This window comes from Empidonax traillii, unplaced genomic scaffold, assembly GCF_003031625.1.
Source record: "Empidonax traillii isolate 1590-97213 ecotype Southwest subspecies unplaced genomic scaffold, ASM303162v1 scaffold1614:size204762, whole genome shotgun sequence".
Classification (NCBI taxonomy): Eukaryota; Metazoa; Chordata; class Aves; order Passeriformes; family Tyrannidae; genus Empidonax; species Empidonax traillii.
This window is the reverse complement of record NW_020956807.1, coordinates 165173-185622: the sequence shown is the minus strand read 5'-3', so window position 1 is coordinate 185622 and position 20450 is coordinate 165173. Positions and strand designations below refer to the sequence as shown.

The window sequence follows — 20450 nt, the reverse complement described above, 5'->3', positions numbered from 1 at the left end:
TATTAAATCTGTGCATTTTAATCAAACTATTTTTGAGACTTTCCATTGAAACATAAAAGACATATGGATATGATGATCTATGCCTTTATAAAGAGAAGAAATAACATAAAATCAGCAGCTCAGAACTGAGGCTGTCAACGCCCTGTCAAATGTATATCACATGCAAATAGCAGCACTAATATAAAGACAGAAAAGGGCCCATATGTTTTGGGGTTTTTTTTTTGTTCCCTACATTTATTACCTATTTCTCACTTGTGTTTTCCAGATTATATTGCTAGAAGTATTATGATAACAAACATGGAGATTCTTAAGAAACAAACTAGCATAAAGGTCCAAAAATCACCTTCCCTCAAAGCCTTTGCCCAAACCCCCTCAAAAACTGAATCGCGCACACATTTCAAATCTGGCCCACAGATGAGACAGCAAACAAATGCAGCAAAACTGAATCCTCCATATTTGGCAGGAGAGCAAACAGTGCTGGGCCAAGCACAGGGAAAGGGAATCCTGATTGCCAGTTCTATTTTCTTCACTGACACACTGTTACCTTTCTGTTGCTGCCCTGAGTGCTCTAGCAAAAGAAGAAAGCAAGGTTGCTTCATTAGAGTATCAAAATAATTCTTGAATCCATACTTTCCACACAGGTGCAATCTGCCCTGGTACATCAGCTCTCACTCTGCATAAAACAATCATATTATCTTTGTTCAAGCTTCAATTTTAATAAAAGTACCTTTTCCCCCCCTAAAAGAAAAAAAGTATATTAAAATATCTTTGACTCAGAAGAACATTTTCTGCATTCAACTGATTTGAACACAAATAAAGTGTTCACCACTAACAATGGACTATTCAGGCAAAACAAAGAATAGCAACTGTTTTCCTTTCTGTGTAAATCTAAAAGATTTGCTTACAGCTATCACAGACTAGAGGGTTTAAAAGAAAAACTCGTAGATGGAGAAAAAATCAGGGAAAAAAGCAGGTAGAAATATTCTCATACTTTGCCTCCCACATATGTAGTTTAGTAGAAAAGTTCTGGATTCTGGAAAATAGTGCACAAACTCAGTTATTAGTAAAACTGTAAAGAAGGAATCAACTGTTACAGAGTTTCTGAGATTACCATTACATGGATTAGCATATAATGACTGTACAGATCTTAAATTCTTCATGTATCTTCTACATATGTCTTCATGTAACTTTCAAAAATATTAAAACAAGATGTGACACTGTCAAGAGCAGGTTATTTCCCTACACAAAAAAATGCAGTGAGAGTTATATATTTCTTATAGTTTGAAATAAAACCCAACAAGAACTACACCATTAATTTAAGTAGCCAGAGCAGTTACATCAAAAAGAGAACAAGAGAATTGCATGTTAAATGAAGCAAATAAAAACAAATTATATGCTCTGAAACCTCTTTTCTATACCAGCTCAAAACCGTTAAAAAGGAACTCCTCTTTCTCTGCCTGTGGAGTAACAGTAAGGAAGGTGATTTATTTGGGTTAAATATGCTGTTTCCCTCTAATGCTGCATTCCCAGTACTGCTGTTTCATTGTTTCAATCACAGTGCTTGTCAGATATAATTGTGATCCATGGCCAGTTAATTCATGTGGCAAGAAGCAGGCCTCATGACTTCATTAAAGAACATATCAAAAGTTTATTACAATACTCAGTCTGTTCAGATTTTGAATGGAATTTTAGCTGCATAGCTTTAGCAGTGTAAAATCTTAGCTGCAAGAAAAAGTACATGATTAATTTCTTTGTCAGAATTTTCATCTATCAGCTCTGATGAAACAAGATGCATTATCCACTTCTTAACCAAACTTTGTTACTGAAAACCTGAGTTTAACTATGAAATATTATGGGGTTGTCTTATTTATGTTTTGGGGGAAGGAAGATCTATCTGGAAGCTGTTGTTTTATGTATTTTGATTTTAAAACAGTGAATTCCTTACCCGCTGTAGTTCACAGTTAAAGTGGAATTGTGTATTACCATTTTCTGTAAGACTGTTTTTTGTAAGACTGGATGATAGTCTTTCCTTTTTTTTTCTTTGTTTTTAACTTAAGTTCCTTCCCTTTACAAAGTAGTGATACACATTAGATAGGTTTACAGCATTTGTTGACTATTGATTCATTTAGAACTAAAGTATAACCCGAATTATTCTCTACAGTCAGCAAAATAGGCAAATCAGTCAGTCCCTTACTTTTTTTTTTTCACTTTCATTTCCAGTTCTACAAAAATAAAAGAAAGTTCCTGTAAACTTATCTTCAAAAACATTTCACTGGGGTTAACATAAATCAGTCGAAAGGAATACAAGAAAAAAATATGTGGGTAAGCAAGACTACTTTCTTGATCTTGAAGATACTAATCATAAATGTTAGGCATATTTCCAAGTCAGTCAGACACAAAATCTTCCACTGATTCTTTTCCAGCTTCTGGAGATGAGAAGTAATCAATAATAAAGGGGATCAACAGAAACTTCAGAACTGGGTCTGTGAGAAAAGTTTTGGAATGTGTGACTCCTAATTCCTAGAGAATTTTCCTCTACCAAATGAACACATTAAAAAAGAGTGTTACAGAATTAAGATAGTTTCATCTAAGAAAGGAGGTAGAAAGAGATGCAATGGGTTCCAGAGATATCATTTCTTCCCACAATACCAAAGGTCAAGTGCCTCTGCATTGCTATCATGTCAGATAGGCTGAAAAAGGACAACAATCATAAGAACTACTTCTTGTAGCTGTTTTTTATGTTGGGTTTGGCTTTTTTTTTTTAATAGCTTGGGAGGAACTCCAGGTTCTTATTATGATAAAAGGCTACTGACTTGAAAAACAAACACTTTAATTACACAATACTAGTTTCACTTAAAAATGCACCTGCAAAACACAGCTAATATTTCCACCACTGACATTTATAGCTGAATCCTCTATCTATAATTAATTTTGTATTACTCTTAATTTCACATTAATGGAGTAGCAGTATTAAAGCAGAATTTTCTTTTAAAAGCCTCTGCGCTAACATTTTCTAGTTTAACTTCAACATCTGCAGTGCACATGGTACTAATGGCACTTGAAAAAATCATAACTGTCTAGATCTTTCAAAATTGTATGCATATTAAATGATTAAGAAAGAAAAGGAAGAAAAAAGTTGAATTGCTTTACATTCATATCCATTTATATTTATCTAGCTGTATATAACTGTAGCTAACATCCCTACAGTTCTATGATTTTTAAACCAAATTAATAGAGTTGAATGGTTTCAACCTAAAAAGTTTTGAGAAAAATGCAGCCCTATACTTTTTTTTGGATGGGTATAAAACATGTGGACAGAAATATGATAGTTACTTGAATGATTAATGATTCAAGTCCAAATGTAAGAAAGACCCAACTTCAAATCTGACCCTAATTCTGGTTAATTTAAAGATCTTACCAGTACTTCACTGATTTTTCTATTGCATTAGAAAATTCCAAAACTTTTAAAATTACATACTTGCATGCACCATCTGAATATTTTAAAATTAAATTGATCAACTTTGTTAATTGCTTGGTTAGTTGGTTAGTTGCTCTGGTTTTTTCCCATGCTATATTAATAAATATAAATGAATATTTATATATTATTAATATAATTAAATATATTAATATAATTAAATATATTAATGTAATTAAATATATTAATATAATTATTATCATATTAATATTACATGTATATTATTAATATAATAAAATTATATTATATTATATTACAGACACACAAAGTAATAATATATTATTAATATTACTATATATTAATAACCATTAATTAACTTCTGAATGAAATCTTTCTATATTGATTAATGTAACCACTAAAAGGTATCTACTTGCTTCTGAAGTAAGCAGTGAGTTCAAGATAAAAATAAACATACCTGTGCATTCTGGGTATCTGGTAGCCTAAAGTTTATTTTTCTTTGCTTGTGTTTTAACAACATAATGCTTCTTTTAATTTTTAACCATTTGAATTAGACAATTATTTAATCACTTTATGGATATCTTGTTGCATTGAGGTGCTATTGCAGATGGTATGTGCTACAAAGACACCTTGATCAGCATTATCTTTAAATGTGTAGTTGGCTAAGCAATATATGCATCTGGAAATATACTTTTTGGAGTGCAGTAACAAAATCTATGAACAAATCTATTGTAAAAGCTACTAAATTTATAAGGTGTAATTGCTCTATAAACTGTGGTAGGCTCTAGTACCATGCTTTTCCCTCTGTTGTTTCTTTTTTTAATGCAGAAATTCTATTAACATGTAATTGCTGTGCTCAATTTACATTAACATGTAAATGCTGTCCTGCATTTTGCAGGACGTGACATACTACTCAAGATTGGAGTCATTTAAAGTGTAAACCTCATGTACAAAATGCAGCCTGTGTTAAATTAAAGTACTGGGTGTTATATTTATTATGTTTAGATCACAGCTGAAGTTATGAAGATACTGAGGAAGTAAACAAATCAAAAGATGTCATTGATTGAAATTAAACACTAAAAATAGAATATAAATACACATTAAGGCAACATTAAGTTTATGATTTCCATCTCTTTAATTATCTGTGGTCAGAAAATGATCTTTTAAGAAGAGTATTGAGACACCTCAGGTTGTCTAATTTTTAACTTTTTAAAAACAAAACCAGTCGAGAAACATATTTTCTAAGAGATTCTTAATATCAACTTACCTCATGCTGTACTACCTCAGATAAACTTCAGTGATATGAGGAACTACAAGTTTAGAAATAACAGATAAGGTATATGATTACATACCTTAAGAACATCTCCTTGGGCTAAGTGAAATGTTCTGGCAGAAATATTGATTCCTTTCCCTGCTTGTACCTGAATGCTATAAATACATTCATGGTTGTTTTCATAGTTAAGAGGATAATTGGGGGACAACAAGATTCCTTCATTATTTGTCGTGGACGCTCCACATTCAGCTGCAATTAAAAGAAAATGTTAAGGTATGTTTTAATAAAACACATAAATATTTTTTAATAATGTTGATAATGGTAATGTTAATGTGACCTGGTTCAAAACTATTAACATTTATTAATATTTAAAATCTAGTTCTAAGCATATGACCATGATTGGAGGCTGCAAGAATATTTCTAAATTTCAATATTTTAATAAATGTATGTTAAAAAACATGAAGAGTTAAAATCACAGTGCACATTTCATAATTATAATGTTTTAAAGGATCATTCTTGTTTTTTTTTATGGAGGAAATATATTTGATTTAAGTTCTTCAACACAGAAATTCTAAAGACTTGCAAATTAAATGAAAATAAAAGAATTCTAGAAATTTATATGCATATTTATTTATATATACATGCACGTGCATAATATACATACATGCATATACATACAGTTTCACATAGATTAATGAAAAGAAGATTTGAAAAGAAGATTTTTTTTTTTCTCTAAGAGTAATTTATTAAAATAACTAACATAGTCAATGGTACAGTTGAAAAATAGCTATGTTATTTCTACCGGACAAATACAGAAAAAAATAATTACAAGAATAAAGAAGTAGAAAAAATATAACTTCAGGGGAAAAAACCCCAAACAAATCAAATAGATTTAAGATTAAGAGTTACAATAAAAAAGTGTTCCAAGTAATACTGATATTATTCCAAAAAGTAAAACTTTATTGCCAAAATCTTGAATTATAAATTAGTCACCAAAAAAACCCTGAAACATAAACACCTGTGGCAATGCTTCATTAGGCATTACTAATTTTCACTTATTATCATACTGGACAATAATTTTAATTAAGGGTTTTTTTGCATTGTGTACCAGGTATTTTAATAGACACTGAGAAACTATTACAATTCCTTCCTTCCCTTTATATTTAGTCTTGATATGTGGCAATACAGTGCAAGGACAAGAGTGTTTCCTTACTTTTTAACAGACAAAATAATTTTAAATTTAACCGTAACACTAAATTTTCTGGGTTTATGTTTGTTTTCAGGATCACTTGAATATTCTTGCCATTTATTTTACCAGTCTTATGAGAATGGACCTCAGTTATTTTAACCTAGGAATTTCACTGGTTTATAATTTCAGAGAATAATAAACTTTGTTGTGCAAAACGATGTGGTACTTTTAAAAATTTGAAAAGATGTTGAAACAAATTATGGTGTGTATTCTAGAACCTTTTAATTTTAATAATAGTATTATAATTCCCACCCCAGACTTGTTTAAGCAAGATTCACGATATTGAAATATATATCTTTTTGTATGAAAATTGTACTGCAAATGACAAAAAAAAAAAAAACAAACACCAAAAAAAACCAACAAAAAACAACCAACCAACTTGATTTACTATGCTTTCTGTATTGCTAAAGCAAATGTTGTGCAGAAAGCCAAATCAGGTACAGATCAAAGCAGAACAAATGTTTGCTGACTATGTTTAATTCACCAACGCAGAACAAGTACACAAATAATTCATTACTTTCTCTTAGAACAGTTGGATACATATACTCCAGGCAGAAGTAGAACACCTTCTAGTCCACATGATCACATCTATCCTTTTATTTCATTTTCAAATAAATGGGTATTTGCTTACCCTGAAAATGCATAGGTCACTTTGAATTATAACATAAAGGAGTAAGATGATTGTAATTTCAAGTTTGTGAGATATCCTTTCCAATTACAAAGACATATAAGAGTCAAAAGGCATAAGGTAATTATGGTATTAAGTTGATCCAGCAGCTCTGGGTTATGTCAGAACTATAATTCAAAGGATTTTTTAAAATCTGATCACAGTAGTGAGCTAACTGTTAAGAGATTTTTAACTAATATTTCAGAACCATGCTAGGTTTTCTGTTAGAAACAAGGAATTATTATCATGTCAGAAAGCTGTGGATGTCCTGTCCCTGAAAGTGTTCAAATTCAGGCTGGATGGGGCTTTGAGCAACCTGATCTAGTGAAAAATATTCCTGCCCATGGCAGAGGGATGATGCACTACATGATATTCAAAGGTCCCTTCCAAACCATACTATTCTGTGATTCTTTATATGATTGTAACTCTTGTGTTAGCACACAAGAAAGCTAGTTTAACAACAGCAGTCTTGAAAACCACAGTATAATAGAATTTCTCGCACAGCATTCAGTTATATCATCACATTCCATGGAAGCACACAGGGCAGCCTACAACAGTGGCTCCTTTGTACACTGCTCAGAGGAATCCTGACAAAATCAACAGTTAGTTCCTGGCTTCTCTTCTTGCCTCCTGTCACAGCAAATAATGACTTAAAAAACCACAACAAAACAACTAATCACAAACAATCAAAGATACACACACACACACAAAACCCAGGGGTATATTTCTGAAAAAGGGCTGAATCAAACTGGTAAGATACAAAATTAGTATTATAAGACCTCCCAAACTATACCACTGATTGTTCTATCTGCCAATCTTCACTTTTATCTATGAATAGGCAGCTATGCTGTTTAAAATTACATGGAACTTCATGTAACCTTCTATTCCTTCTATTCTTTGATGTTCATACTAAAGCACAAATAGAAAGAGACCATAATATTTCTATGTGCAATTAAGTGCTGAGTAAAAAAGTTTTAGGAAAAAATAATGTTAACCAATTTCTTAAGTTTAAAATAAATCCAAATATTAACCATACATAATTTGTTTAAAGCTTTTGGAAAAATAATTTTAGCAGACATTACAGTGAGAGATAGATAAAAAGAGAGGCAAACCAGTAAAAAAACTAAGGGAAAATGTGTAAAGAGGGAAACAGAAGAGAGAAAAGAAGTGACAAAACCTTATTTCAGAGAAAGGGAAAATTTACAGAGGAGCAGAGAGTCTGTAACCATCCTTTAAAACATACTTAGAGCTGTTATCAGAAATTACTATTATACTATTACTGCTTTAATATTTTATTTTAGTAACATCCCCTGTTCAATAGAGATGAAAGTTATGCTGTTTTAATTACAAAATTTTATGTTTTTTAAAAAAATCCACTTGCTTCAGCTGAAACTTAGACCCTATGCTAAACTCTCTTCTTATAGGGAAAAAAAAAAAAAGAAATACAGAAAAATATTTCATATCCAGCTATGTTTTCCTAAAGATTTTTAGTCAGCCTTAGACAAAGTACAAGGATGTAACAGTAAGATTGAATTAAATCACTGTTTCTGGACTTTGGCAGAAATACAGCATCATTTTAGAATTAGAAAGGAAAATAAACAAAAACTCAGATAAATAATGAAAGGTGAAAAGTTCTATGGTGAGATATTTATAATAAAGACACTTTTAGCTATGAATGTGTATTTAATAATACACATAATAACACAGATGAGTAATAAACTGCTGTTTATTAGTGTATTTAAATTCTGTAATCATGTAAAATCTCACTGTTAGCGTAACCAAGGAATGAAATGCATCTGGTTGGGTAACTAACTATTTGGACACAATTCTTCAATGAATTTAATGGCTTTAAATATATATACATACATATATATATATATATATATATATATATATATATAAGGAGAATACTGCAATTCTCTACACAAATAATTATCAATTAAAAAACCCATGATGTGCTGCTACAGATTGAAATTCAGCCAAAGTGACATTGTTTTCTTCAATACAATGCCTTGGAATCAAAAGATAAGAGCTTCATCTAGCAGCTCTGTGTTTTGAAAAGATGTTATCTCTTGGTTAGGAGCCTCTGTGTATTGCAACAGCTGGACTGGACATGCAAGCGGAAGCATTCCAAAAAGGATTTTATCTTTAAGAAACTTCAAAAATCAACAGTTACTTCAGAAACCATATCTAAATTCAGTGCTCAACAAGTTGTATCTTATAAAGTTGTTAACCTTTAGAATTTCTATCTTTTCAACTGTTGCCTGGCATAAACTGGAAAATAGACTCTTGTCAAAATAAGACAGCAAAACAGAGGATAACATGGAAATCCTGAAAGGATTAGGTTGTTACTGAAGATTTCTTTCTGTGAATAGCATGAGTTATAAGGTCATCACAAGTTTTCCAGATGGTTTTGGTATTCCAACAGGGTTAGGTACAAGGAACCATATGCTGATGAAGAAAATGAAAATAACATTGTCCTCTTCAATCAGTAGGAATAGTGGGATTACTTTTATTTCATATTGTTCTAAAATACAAGAATTCCTTTCACAGAGACAAAAATGAATAACAGCAATTTCTTATTATGTATTTGGAGCACATGTACTACAATAGAGTTCATCTGAACATCAAAAGATTCATGTGGCTATTTGTATATTAAACTTACTTTCAATATGCTTTGTAAATACCTCTTTGGCTCCTTTATGACTACATTATTATGTCATAATGAAAGATAGTATTTCCAGATCTGTGAAGATCCTGTACTTAAAACCTACACATAATTTTACAGCAAGATGATGGTTCTACATCAATGGCCGAATGACCAATGGCCAAATACAAAATAAACCTTTCTTAGAAAGAATTACATACATAAATAATATTATTTTTCATAGTTAATAGCTCCAGCTGACAAGAAATGGGCAGGAGTCCCAAATACTTTAAATAATATGCTCCTGCACTGCAAATGACCAAAGGAGGATAAAGAAATAGCATGACAAATGAGATTCTATGTGCATTATTTTTCTTTAAAATAACCTAACATTCTCCAAAAAAAAGAAAAAAAAAAAAAAAGGAATGGAAAAAATCCCACCTCCACAAAATAACTCAAGACCTGCTGGAGCATAGAAAAAAATTCCACATAGTGAACAGCAACATCAGATAAAACTTGATGTAAAATAATAAAATACATAAGAACTATTAAGAAAGTGCTTATCACATTATAATACTATTATACTATATGGTGAGCCCTCAATGACTGTATTTTGCTATTTTCAGGATATCCTATCCCTGAGGAAAATAACAGACATACAGCATATTAGGACTACCTTGTTGAGATGAATCAATTACCTTTGTAAGTGGATATCACAGCCCTTAAACTCAGAATTCATGCTGCTAAGACAATTCTCATATTAAAAGAAATCTCAAAACCAGCAAAAGGACATTTTTCCAAACAAAATATATTTAAAGCAACCTTTGCCTCAATTTTTTGGTATGCACAGAAATGGATAAAGCTATGCAGCAAGACTCTTAAGCCTGGCAAAAAAACTACATCAGTGAACAGCTTGGCAAAAATCTTTACCAGCAAAATATTATCTGAAAAGTATCCAACATGAAAAATTAATTAATTTGCCTGTAGATTTTTTTATGTTTGTTTGTCTGCTTTTTATAATTGCAAGGGTCAGAGTTCCTTGGAAATCTGTAAGTTCAGAACACCAGAGACTGTTAAGGACCTACTGAGAAAAATGGACAGAAAATGTGATAAGGAGAAATATAAGTGTAAGTACCATATGAGCCAAAGAAAAAAAAAAAGCTTTAAAGTCAATATCTTCCAGCTACAGTTTATCAGACTGGAAAGAAATTGTACAGCTCGAAGATAGACAAAGGAAAAGGCCTGATACAGTTTGGCAGCTATGAAGACAGAAGAAATCTTGGCATAATAGAGACCACTTTCTACATTTCTCTGGAAAAAGAAGAAATTCCAAGAAAATAGTGTATATGCTGAATGTGAACACTGCCTTTGGTTATCATTTGAATATAGCATGAAAATAAACCAAGAAACAAAAGAATGACAGTATTCAAACAGATCTTTAATCATATTCATTCCATTATTGATAATAAGAAAAGTTTAATTTTATCTATTTCATTATTTTTCCCTTGAAAGCAATAACAATTTCTCTTGTTTTTTCTTGTCTGTAATGGAGTTACAGGACAATTCAAACTAGCTTCTTGTAATCTAACTATGGTATAGAAAATTAAAAAGATAACTAGGCAAGGACACCTGAACTCTTGAGTGCATCAGAACCATTTCAGAGGCACCATTTCAATGGCACTACAACTGTACAAAAATAACTCCATATTCAGGAACTTGCGATGAGACCTCTGCTCTGTTACAAGTTGGAGTCAAACCCCTCCTATATTGATGAAAATCTTGATTCTTTAGGACTACAGATTTTACTTCTATAAAAAGTCAAATGCGAAAAAGCTTTCATACTTACTAAAAGTATACTTTAAAAAATCTGTTGTTTAGATCAAAAAGAGAAATTTTTTCACTGTCCATGGAGAATTTCAAAGCAAGCAATTGAAAGATTATGGACTCTTTCCTTTAATCATTAGATACCTCTATTTATTAACAGGTTGTACTGTTGGCTGTGTCGGAGTTAATTCATCGTGACTCATACAATGGGTGTTTTAGATTTATGAACCAAAACAGTGTGGATAATACACCAATGTTTTCAGCTACCACCAAAAAGTGTTTGCTTATGAGTAACTACAGACATCTACCCCAGAATGTGCTGAATCATCAAATGGTGGAAAGAAATACGAAAAATCTTTACACTTTTTTCGAAAAAAACTTGATATAAAAATTGTTCCAGCACGGCATCAAGCCCAATAGAGATAATGCAAGCATTTAAGCAATTCAGATTGAAAAATTCATTTAAAAAATGTATGTCTGCTACTTGAACATTACTGTTTCATTTATTAAATCTTAATTTCAAAATTACATTTCTTAAGTCAAATTATTTTGAAAAAAGTCTTCATAAATTGAATAATATAACATTAATTAATAAATAAATATTTATCCAGCTTCTAAATAAAAGGAAAGGCACCTTCTAATTCATTGGCAAATTATTTGGTTTAGAATTGATTATGATTGACTACTCTGTTTCAAGACTCAGAACATTTGTTCTTGATGTATACACAAAGGGATGCCTGACCTTCCACCAAACTTCTTCTCTTTTATCTATCTTTCTTGCATTTTATTCTTGTATTAACAAGCTGAACACAAATACTATGAGCAGTGCTTGGTTCCCAGTTGATGTTTTGTGTATGTGAAAGTGTAGATGACATCAGAAGCATTCCAGATCATTAATCATTTTGACAGAAAATGCCAAGCATGAGCATCAATAACAATAAACAAACTTTAAATCCAATATAAGTGGTCAACAAGAATTTCTAATCTCTTCTTGATTGAATTTCATTATTACGGCATATAAATTAAGCACAAAATTGACAAGAGCGTGATACTTATGGGAGGAAAATTGTTGATTAAGTCATTTTAGTGGACACTATCTTTCAGAGGTAAGGAGAAAACAGATCAACTAGAAAATAGTTTATTCTTTATATTACAAGTTTTCGCTTCCCCCACCCAATACACAAACACAAACATTTTTTTCTATGCCACAAAATCTAAATTGCAATTTTTTTTTTCATTTATGCTGCTATGTAAGTTCCCCTTTACTAATAATTTACCAATTCATTTTCAGTCTACTAACACTTCCAGAAATGTATCACTGAAATTTAAACTGTCTTCATGACTGTGCATGCTTTCATTATTACTCTTATGGTTCAAATTCATCAACCTCAACATAAAAATAACTTTTATTCATCCATTGCTCTGACTCAGCTTGTAAATCTTCTCTTCTGTAGGTGCATATATAAATGTTGCTCATGAATATGCTAAATAAATATTTTTTTCTGATACCAAGGTAAGCATAGAAATAGTTTGGACACAAAAATTATGACACAGTAACTAACAATGAATAAGAGGAAGCACAGAAACAATTCATATTATTATTATTATGTCTGAAAGACACTTATGTTTTACTATCATACAATTTAGTAGGAAAAAATAAAATATTACAAATGTGCAGTGATACAGATGTTTTCATGTGTTAACCTTTCCATATAGTACATACTGTATAATAAATTTCAGAAATATATACTCTTAAATAAATTAAAAATAATACAGATGCTTAAGCAACTATCCTTCTTTGTTTTAACAGTTCTCAATAGAACTGAAAAGCAAATAATTTTGGAAGAATTCAGCTCAAACAACATTCTTTAGCTATTAAAAGCTAAGTTTCTAGTCAAAGCTACATAGATACACTACCTCTACAGTGAATGGAGAGTGCTAGGAACCATCAGACAGTGTTTCATCTCAGTTATCTTAGCTATCATTTTAAACCCAGAAAATTGGTCTAAAGATATTCTGAGGATATGGTTCTTCTATAGGAAGGCCATGTTGACTGTACTCCTATACATGGATCTAGTTTTATGAAATAAATCTGGTTTAAGTGATGTAACTACATTTACATAATTTTGTAACCCAGGTATGACTTGGAAGCTTACATTGGCAAAAAAAACAACAAAAAAAAATCAATTATTAGACATCTAAACAGGTAAATGCTGATTTTAATTTTTATCCAGGTTTTCTAACCTATTAATTAAAATAAGAAGAGTAGGCATTTTGCCCTTAATTTGAATTGCTTTCAAATATAGAGTATGACGTCCACTGGCAGTTATAATACTAAATATATTACAAAAAGGTTAAAAAAAATTAGCTAAGGAGATATGGAGGATATGAGAATACATTACAAAGTAAGAGGTGCATTACCATGCTTTTCCATGCTGTAAATCTGCAAGTCCATGGACAATGACTACACATACAAGCAAATGAAAGCAGCTGACCACGTACCCACACACCTTGGAAGAGGTGCACTCCATACTCGTCGTCCACCACCAAGACAAATAATCTCTGAAGCTCCTTCTAAACGATATCCAGAAGAACAGGAGAATGTCAGAGTATCTCCCACTCCAAAATTAAATCCTACTCTGTTACCAAACTGGGGGATCCCAGGATCTTCACAAGGTTCAAGATTATACTCTGAAAACAAGAGAGCAAGTCAGCTTGTACAAGTGAGAAAACGCGTTCTATCAGTCATATTTGTAATCTTCCAGTCTAGTAATTTCTCTCTATTTCCACCTATCAATAGAGACTCCAGATTTTAAAACAAAATAATCTGTGAATGTTAAATTGAAAATTATAATACATCAAAAAGTAAGACAAATTAAAACATTCCCAATGTATTTAAGATACATAAAACAATGTTATTTATCACTCTTGTAAGAGCCATAAATATCTGAGGTACATAAAACAAACTAAAACAATGGCACAGCACAGCCCTAAATAACTGACTCTTTGACTCATGTGGAATTTCAGTAGCTGAAATTAAACTACTTCTGTTTCCTCCTCTCACTTGATAAAGTATCTTACAGTTAGTTTACTGCCATCTTATTTATCCTGTAGCAGAAATGTGTCCTCTGCCTCTACAGAGGCAGAAAGGTTTGCTTGCTTTGAAATCATTGTGCTTAGGAAACAACTTATATAATTTAATTATTCAGTATATGTAATCATCAAAATCACTTCAATTTTTAACCCTTTTTTTTTTCTTTAAATAAAATACAGGAGAAAAAAATACAAGACCACCAGCTTTTTCAAGAGCTAGGTATTAAGATATGTCCTTACCAGAGAAAGAAATATTAAATCCTTCATATGATATTGAAAAATCTGAAATAAAGCGCAATTGAGCCCTGAAATTTCCATAGAGACCAGCATTGATTGGTGAAGGAAGCTCTGAGCCAGTCAGACGTGCTAATGGCTGTGTGAAACTGCCATTCTCTGTTATTAGTAAGTAGTCATGGTGATCCTCCAGGTGAAAGGTATAGAAGGTGAACTGCACTCCTGTTAGAAAAAGTAGAATTACATATCACCCTATTAACATCAGTGTAATTAAGCTAAAGTTAAAATTCATGCATTTCATTATTTTATCGTTCAGAAAATGAAGAGAATCTAAATTTTCTAAAAGCTGATATCTTTCTGGGCTTAAGAATTAAAATATCTTTGCAATAGGTCTTTTTGTTTTGACACCACTTTCACTTTCGCCTTTAACTGCAAAATACAGACATTGTATCTATAGAATTCAAAGACATATGCTTGAATTTTTGTGTAAAATCCAGTGAGGCACTATGTATTCTCAAAACTACAAGTTGTTTATGAAGGAATGGGAAAGGTAAACCTTAGTTCTTACAGTCATCAGTATCCTTGCATAGCAGTAGTGAAAGAAAAGGTTATAAAATATACTACAATATATTCTAATGGCACATACAGAAGCAGCACACTTCCACCTAAAAAAAGGGAGGTCTCTTAATAAGACGTGGTAAATATCAACAGTATTATTTTTTGTCAACCATCAATTGCACATTTAGAAAGGAAGATATATCACAATAACACAATAGCAATAAAGAGACTTAAAGATGAAGACGCACGACTAAATCACTTCTGCATTTTTAACTAGGAATTAGACCATGATCTCTGGGTGCAGAGAATGCACAGAAAAGCCAAGAAACCAAAACAGGGGAATCCATTAGATAGTTGAAGTGATTACTGAGACCTCAAGTGCAATATCATTTTCAGTTTTATCATGCCAGTTACAACCCAATGATTCTGGCTCTGTCAAATATATCTGGTGATGTCATAAGAATGTAAGAACCATTCATGTGACTGCAGATTAACATGGTAGATGAAGATCTTTGGGTACTCTCATGGACAACAGACATAATTTAATCAAAAAGCAAACAAATATTTTCTCTTCCTACAGCTCCCAACACTGCACCACTCTCCCTTCCTCTCACCACCACCAGCTCCCAGCTGCCCAAACAGGGTAACGAAACCCAAGCTAAATACTGTGCCTGACTCAGTTGTCTAAGCATAGAAACTTCATGTCCCTTTAGGTGTTGTAGTTTACCCTTTCTAGACTTCACAAGCAGCTTTAGAAGCTCTCAGTACAATTGTCTTATAGTGGGTTTTTTACAGTATTCCTGAGATTGTCTGAATTGCATTAAATATTTATGTTAATACAACTCAATCACACCTAAGAAATACAGCTTGTAAGGGTATCTGGAATGCAAGGACACTTGGAGCCAAGGACCTCTAAGTACAGGAAGCAAAGACAAGAAATGAGGGAAGTAATGAATGGTATACACACAGGCATAAGCTTTAATAAGCAGGATTTAGTGGAGATACTAACAAAGACCAGAACTCTTAAGTTTCTGACCGATGAGAAATTAAATGTATCACTGTAATCTTAAAGCAATTTAATCAGAATTTAATAAGTAATTATAATGGGGAAAAATATCGCCTTGGGTCTCATGAAAATTGGAATACTGTGGAATATTAAAGGGAATTTGTGAGATTACGTAAAAGTTGAGATTTTTTTTTTTTTTTTTTTAATGGGAGTTGCAGACTGCAAAACTTTTTGTGGTATGCTGAGAGCCAAAGGAAGGTAACAGCGGGGATCATGCTAGGTAAGAGAGAAAAAAGTGTGGGAAAAGAGGTAGGGTTAAGCGTCTCTCACTAATCCCTGCACCAAACCACTATAGCCTGTCCTCTGTTATTTTAAAACTCTGTTCCTGACTAGTGTGCAAGTGTGCCTTCTGTCCAGAGTGTGAGCACGTGTGACACTAGTGAACATTAGTAAGAACTGACTGGTGAGCAGGATGAGGTCAGAAAGGGCCCTTGGTCACAGGGTGGGTAGCACCTCGTAGGAGTGGGATCTGGGTGCAGCTCCTGGGTCAGGATATGGAAGGTTGTGGAAGCACATGAACATGTGAGTCTGTGTCGCTGCTACCAAACTCCTTTTCCCATTGACCCAAATGCAGAAACAGGATTTGCCTATGGTTTTCCTGTACGTTTCAGTGCTGTTGGTGTTTTTGTGGACAGTAAGATGCCTCTATCCATGTCAGTCTGTGTGACCAGCCATACATGCCTAATCTTGTGATCAGCTGGACATACAGATGGGAGCAGTGAGAGAAATCCCTTGGATCTTGGAGACCTCTATCTATGGAGACCCTTCAAAGAGACTAAAGAACTCTTCGTCTTTTTCAAGTAGACACCTCCTTCTGTTCTTATAACTCCACACACATCACATTCTCCCCCAGACCCAGAAAAACACATCCTTACTTAACAATGATATAGAAATTATTACCAGGTGGGATTGTATTTTCTGCTTAGGAAAAAATAAGTAATAAAAAAAATTATTCTAGATTTTAAAAATTCTTAATTTACTAATTACATGAGCAAAGCCATTCATCTGCTTTATCAGTCTTTTTATTCTCCCAGATCGTGTGACAATAACTTGTCAAAAATCACACAGAATTTTGGAATTGAGATTAGGTTGCATATCTTTTGAGCTAATGTATATAAATTTAGATTTGGAATTGATAAACTCTTAAATGTCTGGGTGTTTTTAACTTATTTTTATATAGGATCAGTGATGATCCTACATGAAAAGAGAGCTCTTAAAAAATCCTGAGATATATACAGAATGAGAGGTCATATTTGTTGTGTGTATTGCACTCCAAATTAATTTTGGCCTCTTTTCTGCACGCAAGTATACTGCAACACCAAAATTAGAAATGCCAAAGAAAATTTTATGGTAGTAACCCAAAATAATGAAATTCCTGTGAATCACAGCTGAGCCTCACTGAGTATTATTCAAACACCAAACTCAAGGTTTAACTCAAGGGAATGTTTCAATCAATTTTCCACATTGCCATGACATTTCTAAGAAAAACCCAAAGGTATATCCCAGCAGTAGCGGCACAATTTATTTTTCTTTAGAAAATATTCTAATCACATTAATACACGCTGCGTGACAGATTGTGTCTTCTCCAGGGAAGAATTTTAAAAGATTTGCTCAGGTAGATTCCTTTTTATTTTGCCTCACATGTCCCTTTCTTTATAAGGGGAATATTTAAAACCTGAAATGAAGACAGGAAGACATAACATTCTAAAATACTGCTGCTCAATATTACAATCCAGACTGTTGGGAGATAGGTAAATTAACTGTTCTATTAATAAATGGTGTAAAACATACCACTGATACTCCACAGATTTCATTTCACCATATACTGAATTGCATGATAATCACAGACAAAATGTAATAATTATTGTCATGATAGATGTTTCCTTTCCTCTTCATAAATAATAGCAATTAATAGAATATTAACTATATTTAAAATACATGTTCCTTTCTTTACCCAACAAATTTTTAAAAAATAAAAGAAAATTATCTCAAGTTTTAATGAACACTCAGGAATCATAATGCCAGTCTACATGGACACAAATGCAAAATCATTTCAGAGTTCTAAAACTTTGGATACATTTGAAGAGAAAAATTAAAAAGACATATATTTATATTGCGCATTATGTTTTTAGAACAGCATATGCAAATACATTGTTCTTCCTAATACATCATATCCAGATGTAAAATGCACATTTTAAATAAATTTATTCATTTAAATGCTTGCTATTATGTAATAGCAGCAAGAAGTTGTATCATAAATATATTTCCAGCAGTTCTTTGAGCTGCATAAATCAAAATGCCTAAGTCAAATTGTAACATTGCATTCATAATTACTGTTTTTCCTTAACATTTTTCTTAAAGTTTCCATACAATAATGTAAAACTTACAGAATCATAGATCATCCATGTTGGAAAAGATCTCTAAGACTGAGTCCAACTTCTAACCCAGGATGGCTAAATCCAATCCTAAACCATGTCCTTAAGTGCCACACCTACACATCTTTCAAATATCTCCAGGGATGCCACTTCCCTGACTAGCCTGCTCCAAGGCTTGATAACCCCTCCTGTGAAGAAATCTTTTCCTAATGTCCAATCTTTAGCAGTTTAATTTCTTTCTTGTAGTGAAGGGCCCAAAACTGAACACCGGATTTGAGGTATGTCCTCAGTAGTGCTGAGTACAGAGGGACAATCACTGCCCTGGTCCTGCTGGGACACACTACTAATACAGGCCAGGATGCCACTGACCTTCTTGGCCACCTGGATACACTGCTGGGTCATGTGCAGCTGCTGTCAACCATATTGCTGTGCCAATATTGGTGTGTATATATATATCTGTCTATATGTGCTTATAGATATCTATGTTTGTACCATTAATGTCTTTCCCTGTATAGTTTATTTCTGTAAATTTTTTTTCTCCATTATATATGGTGGGTTTTTTTAACAGCTTTACATAAAATGTCATAATGTTGAGAATTTCAGCTTTTATTAATCTCAACTTTTAGGTACTTCTCTAGCTGAGGTTTTAAGATAAAAGGTTAATCACAAAAAAGTTACTTCATTTTCTAAAAAAAAAACCACCTAATCTTCCCAAATTTTTTTCATAATCCCATTTTTAATTTATAAAAAATCACAGTGCTAATAAAATATCTTACAAGAATCCTGAAAAATGCAGCTTAATCTGAACTCATGTTTACTGTAGAATTCACACAATTTTCTGTCATGAATTACTCCATGAAGCTAACCTCTTGTCTATCTGTACTACTTGTCTTCAATTCTCAGATTATAAAGCTTGTGCTGGTTAACCAATGGCTTTTCAAACAGGGTGCAAGCTAAATGACTACAGGTCTAACAGTTTCTTTACACTTTCCGTAAGTCTTTCTTGCTTATCCAGAAGAATAAAAGATCCCCAGAACCTTATATTCCTACAACTCTAAAAGCCGTGTATCATACCCAGAGGTAACAAGGGCAAATGTAGCATTTGATGTAGGATCAGTAATTTCAGGATGCTTTTTCACTGTGGATATTTAGAATCAAACTGACACAATGGCATCACTTCTTAGTAAGAGAGACTATGGAACAGCTGGAGCAATAATTTTGAGAGATACACTTTGCCACTTTAACACTTTAAGGAGTTTTAAATGGGACAACCAGTCAGAGTGATTTAACATCTAGATGAAAAACTATCACACTAGTTGTACGAAATGGAACAAGGGGATCAGAGATCAGCACAATTCTCTGTATCAGTAGCCTTATTTTTATGTTATCAATAACTCTTACTTAGAGGAGTACAGCATCAGTATACTTTGTCACATTTTTCATGCCCCTACAGAGAAAACTGACGAAATTCAGAATTGCACTTGTCTTCCTTCTTCTCCCTTTCATTCTTTTTCCTGTATTCTTTCCAGTGTTACAATGTAATTCTCCTTTTTGTGTTCTTACTAGTTTATTCTGTGTTCAATTTCTCTTATGGTGCTTACCTTTATTTTTCTTCTTCTCTAATGTTAAATCTTATACCTTTTCAGCTCTTTCCACGCATAGTACAAAAGTATATGCAGTCACTCTGATATTTAATATAAAATACCAGCAAAAATCTTAAGTATAACCCATCTCTTTTCATCTAGTACCAAACCCTTTCACCTTTCTTTTCAAGAAAACTTTTCTACCTGGAAATACCCGCTTATATTTGTGTCCTAAGTGTTTTTTAAGCTCTCAGAGAAGACTTAAAACCAGTATTACATCTTTTTCCTGAAATCTGCCTTCAACTAACCACCACCTCTTTCTTAAAAACCTCACAGCCTTCAGCTTCTTTATATAATTCTTTCTCACTGATTTTCCATGTTGTGAGAAACATAAGGGCTTACTCCACTTACGGAGTCCTAGGAGCTACTGCAATAAAAATAAATGAAA

General features: G+C 32.5%; 1 protein-coding gene across 1 annotated transcript in view; it reads right to left on the bottom strand.

The window, feature by feature from the left end:
* Positions 1-20450, bottom strand: part of LOC114070596 (CUB and sushi domain-containing protein 3-like) — a gene marked incomplete at both ends in the record, with an annotated part of 188391 nt that overhangs the window by 8850 nt on the left and 159091 nt on the right. Inside the window, 3 exons of the mRNA XM_027908106.1 lie at positions 4786-4955; positions 13596-13784; positions 14427-14642. Of these exons, the coding sequence (XP_027763907.1) occupies positions 4786-4955; positions 13596-13784; positions 14427-14642 (575 nt within the window). The remainder of the gene's footprint in view (positions 1-4785; positions 4956-13595; positions 13785-14426; positions 14643-20450) is intronic.